The following is a 5,534-nucleotide window of genomic DNA, read 5'->3' on the forward strand; positions in this document are numbered from 1 at the left end:
ACACAGTATCATAGTTTTATAGTAAAGTGATGAAAAGAGTATCGTCTTCAGGGATTGGTAACTTTCTTTTGACAAAAACCAAAATTATGCTAATCTCGATTTTATCTAGAGAAGTCACTAAGGTTGTTGTAATTGGAATTTAAAATAAAATCAAATTAAAGAAAATACGTAGAGGAAAAGAACGATAATGCTTAAAAATCAAATTAATGGGAAGAAAACTTCTAGGAAATCGATTTCACCTAATCCCTCACTATACTTTACTCATCTAGCTAATTGAATTTAATTCTCTGTTTGTTAGCAATCTCCAAAAAACATCCAAAAGCCTCTTTCGACAGTTAATTGGAAACATTCTTGTTCATCAATTTACACAAGAGTATGCAATTTAATAAAGCAAGAAAGCATTAAGACCAATGATTTGAATACTACATAGGTTCATAGAAGTCTTTCGATCTCTATATTTTCTCTGTTTGTTAGCAATCTCCAAAAAACATCCAAAAGCCTCTTTCGACAGTTAATTGGAAACATTCTTGTTCATCAATTTACACAAGAGTATGCAATTTAATAAAGCAAGAAAGCATTAAGACCAATGATTTTAATACTACATAGGTTCATAGAAGTCTTTCGATCTCTATATTTACCTCTGCCGAAATATTCAAAATCTATCCTATAATTCCCTCTTTCGACAGTAAATCACAAGATCAAAATCATCTAATTAATGGCCGGTTAATTAGAAGCAATAAGCTCATAATAAATCAGACAAACATGAAGAGAATTAATTCAAATTAACATGGAAAAGCAAGCATAGTTCAGAATTAGATTACATCGTTTTCCTAGAATAAAGAAAATTTAGTTCATGCTGAAAATTAAACTCAACATAAACAAATTCACCATAATTTTTTTGAGAAGATTATAAGGAAAAATGGATGCTCAAAGAAAATATCTTGTTCCGTCTCTGCTGCTTTCTTCTTTTCTGTTCAATGTCGTCCCCTCAGTTCAGCCTCTCCTTTTCAGTTTCGGCCTCTTTGTCCAGCCAAGAACGTGTTCTCCTCTCCTTTTCAGCGCCTCTCTTTTCTTTTTTTCCACCTCCATTCTTTAGTTCAGGAAAAAAACGTGTTGCACCCTAAAGCCCTAACATGTTGCTCAAAAGCCCAAAACGTGTTGCTCAAAAGCCCACTCTCTTTTCAATGTTCAGCCACCTCTCTTTTCTTTTCTTCAGGAGAAACCGTGTTGCCCTCTAAAGCCCACACCTTTTTTCTGTTTTGTTCGTGCGTCCAAAAGCCCAAGTCAAAATTGCCTTCATCAAAACCCAGAGGGACTTTCTTTTCATGCCAACTTCTAAGGCCAAAAAGAAATCTGAAATAAAATTTAAATAACAATAATGAATTCTAAAATAAAAAAAAAATAAATAAAATTAGACTAAAGTTTAAAGTTGAGAAGTGATAAATTATACTGAATTATTCAAGTCATCACTCTCTCATCTATAAATGTTACATCACAACTTAGTAGTGCATTATCAACAAGGGGAAAAAAAAGGAAAAAAAAAAGAAAGAATCTAACTATTACAAGCCTTACTTGTAGTTGTTTACTAGCCTGAGTAACAGGATTGCACCAACTCTTGTTATGGCATACTGTTCCACATTGGCTACATTTAACATGGCCAATTCTCCTCTTCATCTTATATGGAATGTTTAGCTCACTAAGTTCCTTCTTTCTCTTCTTTTTAGTCCTACCCCGTTGTCTTACTTTTTTAGGAGGGAGTATGGTTTCTCTATCACTCCGTGGCCATAACTTGGGACCATTAATAGGGTTATACATGATCCATAAGTTTAGGTAAAGGACTCCATAATATAGCAACGATGCACATAATCTTCAATTGTGTGATCCATATATCCCAATGCTGCTATAGAATGTGCACAAGGAATCCCAGTTAGGTCCCATGATCCACATGAGCATGTACGTTGCTTTATGTCAATTACATACTTGTCAGGCAATTTTGATACTTCAAACTTTGATTCATTACTATCCCCACACCAAACTGGAATCCAATTTGTACTATTAATTTTTTCAATTTCTAACTTGTTTTGGATTCTAGGACATATAGGGCCATGATACCTTGCAATTTTCTCCTTCTTCTTTATATAATAAGCCATCAGATGCAATTTAATCTCCTCCAACATAGTGATTATTAGTTTATCCCTAAACTCCAATATTTGAGAATTAAAATTTTCACATCCATTGTTGGTTAGTGCATCACACCTGGGATACCTTCTAAAAGCTGCTCTTGTCCAAAACCTAGGTTCCTTTCCTACCAACCATTCCCATGCCTTTATGTTTAATTTCTTGATCTTCCCCATTTCAATCTAAAACTCAAACATGCTAGTGGCCCCAACAGCTACCCACATGTGATCCTTTAGTAACTTAGCTTTATGATCCTTACTAAAGTTATTATATAAATGTTGCACAAAAAATCGATGGTCCACACTTGGCATTTGCTCATCAAACATTTGTGTTAATCCCTACAACAAAGACATAAAATACAAAATTATTGGATGTATTAGAATATAATTAATTTGGTGTGAATTTATAGCAAGGTCCATCATCCAGATTTAAAGAATAAAATAAAATGAAAGTTCAATTTACCTTTTACTGGTCAGACATGAAGGTCCACCCTTCATCCCTTAAACTTCCAATATCATCAAGCAACCTCTTCATGAACCATGTCCATGAGTCCTTTGTTTCTGCCTCAACCACGGTAAATGCAATTAGGTAAACACCATTATTGCCATCCTTGCCAACTGCTGTCAAGATTTGTCCTGGATACTCACCCTTCAAATGACATCCATCAACACCAATAAAAGGCCTACAAGCAGCTAAAAACCCTCTCTTACAAGCATCCAAATCTCTCAAATTTTGGTTGCAAATGTGGTTGAGGTCTATTGGTAGAGATTAGTGTAGTAGACCCTAGGTTGCTTCTCAACTTCTCAACAATTCTTCACAGTAATCCCCCAATTGAGCATATTATTCTATAAAAGTTCCATGTACTAATTCTTTAGCCCTACCTTCTACTCTAGATGCTTGATACCTACTAATATGAACCTTAAACTTATTTACAACTTAGTCCTTAATAACAGACACCTTCACATTTGGGTCATTCCTTACATCATCCACCAGATGCTTCCCAAGCCAATTTGAAGATGCAAATCTATTCCTCAATTGCCTCCCACAATTATGTTTTGGATTCAATTTCTTCACTATCCAAGTATCTTCATTTTTCATCATTCCACAATACAACTCAAAAGGACATCTATTTGTGCATTTTACTCTTACTCTTACTCTGTCATTCTTTTTAAACTTTACTGGAACCCCTTTGAAAATAGAGTAGAGTTTGATAGCATCCATGACATCCTTTTTGGTGGCAAACTGCATCTCAAGTTCAAAGTGCACCTCAGAGAAGGATTCTGGTGGATGGTATTGAGGATACCTACGCCTAGTTTCATCATTAGATGAACTGACTAGACTTGCAAACGTCTTTGACTCCCACTTATCTTCATCCCTATCAGCTTCAAATGCAACAAGTGCACTTGCACTAGGATTAACCCCACTTGCATCAACCCATGTAGGATCAACACCTCTTGCATCAATCCTAGTAGGGCCAAGACCACTTACACTAGCCTCACTCTGACCAACACCACTAGGATCAACCCTACTACCATCAACCCTACTAGGACTAACCTCACATGCACAAGCCTTTCCCTTTCTCCCCTCTTTGAGTTTCACATGCTTATCTTTTCTGAGACACAAGGTCTCATCAGGTAAGCCTTTTACCTTGGAGGCTATTTCATCACTGCTAATATACTGTGCAAACATATCATTGTCATCACTTTCATTGCATCCAAAATGAACCCTATGAGCACTATCCTCTTCACTAAAGCCCTATCTACTTTATCTCCCTCATCAAAATTACCCACCTCATTATCACCACCTCCCCCATCTCCTTCATTACCAATAGCATTCTCATAATCATCTAAGAACATAACATAAACTTCCACTTCATTATAACCTCTAATACACTTCACCATGTTCATTACATCAACATTGTTCTCCAAAGGTTTTAAACCACCTGCAAATGACATAATAGGCACTCTATGCATAAATACATCATTTTCACCATACCCAAAATTTTTGGCCTTATTCTATATCTCAACAAGTGACATTTCATCGGAATTATTGTCTTCATATATCTTTACCTCCCCTCCTTCGTATCTATATGGATTATTCCTAATCTTCCCCCAATAGTAAAGAGTGATTGTGAAGTCAAAGTCGTCCATCCCTACAATAAGAGCAAGGAATTTACTATTAAAAAGTGACATTGCAAAGGGCTGAATTTTTTTTTTTTTTTTTTTAGTTATTCTACAATTTAAACAATGAATTATTTGACAAATGGCTGAATTATTTGACAAGCAAGGAGTTCTATCTAATATTATGCATGAATGTAATAGAATTTAAACAATAAACAATATGTGGTCCTTCTCCTTGTGTAGTATTAACTATGAACTCACTAACAGACACAAAGGGTCCACCACTATTGAGATGTGGTATTGAGATGTATAGATTTATTCTAAAATAAACTTTTCTAAGCTACACAAATATATTTGCATATAATAATCTGACAATTTATATCTTCAAAAGAAAGAGGAAAAATATTAAATTACACTTTATAATCTGACAAAGACACAAAAACAAAAAATTTCATACAAGTCCTAAATGAATTGCAAAGCCACAAAGAGAGAGGAAAAGAATAACACCTAAGGGTCGGCAAGATACCAAAACTGGGTTGCACAAGCAAAGGAAAAAGTGTAATACCTGATATACATTATTATAACTCATTTGCATTATATTGGTGTGCATAAGAAACACCTAAGAATATTCTATACTCATAAAAAAGTGAAGCTTGCAGTCGTCAATCAGTTAGAAAAAAAAAAAAAAAGTGCAGACCAAATCACAAATATCAAAGAATATACTGCAATTACCCAAGTCACAACATGCAGACACATCAATAGTAAAATTTCAAACACACCTAAACTCCAAAAAAACAAAAACAAAAAAATACCCACAAATCAAATCGACTTAGAAAATGAAATTAACAAGGGAAACGAGAAAAAGAATTAATCTCACCCATTTAACAAATAGAAATAATTGCCTCAGAGCCCTTCATGATCCTTAGCCTCCTACAAGAGTCGGTGAACATTCTGTGACAACAATCAACAAAACAATAAGGGAATATTTAGATATTGACAAATCTTCAATAATCCAAAGTAAGATATTATATCAGGACATCTTGATCAAGTTGGCAATATCTAAATAAAAGTATAGAATTCAATGCCAAACCTGTGTTAACATTCACAACTGGTAACGTTTAGGCTGTCGCCGGTGGCGGCTAAGGCTTGGGTCTCCACCAGCAGCGGGTCAGAGGAAGGTGGCATCGCGGCAAGCGTCAATCTCTCTTTCCCCTTTCTGTCTCTGCCGCTGTCGTG

The 5,534-nt window shown here is 35.1% G+C and overlaps 1 protein-coding gene across 1 annotated transcript; it reads right to left on the minus strand.

The window, feature by feature from the left end:
* Positions 1–815: 815 nt before the first annotated feature.
* Positions 816–5,534, minus strand: LOC136065593 (uncharacterized). The gene is made up of 5 exons (XM_065769049.1): positions 5,389–5,534; positions 5,176–5,249; positions 2,641–4,330; positions 1,573–2,516; positions 816–1,353 (listed from the first exon to the last, which is right to left on the minus strand). Exon 3 carries the CDS (start codon positions 3,865–3,867, stop codon positions 3,115–3,117), a length of 753 nt encoding a protein of 250 aa, XP_065625121.1. The 5' UTR covers positions 3,868–4,330; positions 5,176–5,249; positions 5,389–5,534; the 3' UTR covers positions 816–1,353; positions 1,573–2,516; positions 2,641–3,114.

Source organism: Quercus suber, unplaced genomic scaffold (assembly GCF_002906115.3).
Source record: "Quercus suber isolate HL8 unplaced genomic scaffold, Cork oak 2.0 scaffold_1038, whole genome shotgun sequence".
Classification (NCBI taxonomy): Eukaryota; Viridiplantae; Streptophyta; class Magnoliopsida; order Fagales; family Fagaceae; genus Quercus; species Quercus suber.

What these genes read in the sequence shown, in the direction of transcription:
- LOC136065593 (XM_065769049.1), bottom strand. Translation starts at nt 3,867, where the DNA reads ATGTTTGCACAGTATATTAGCAGTGATGAAATAGCCTCCAAGGTAAAA.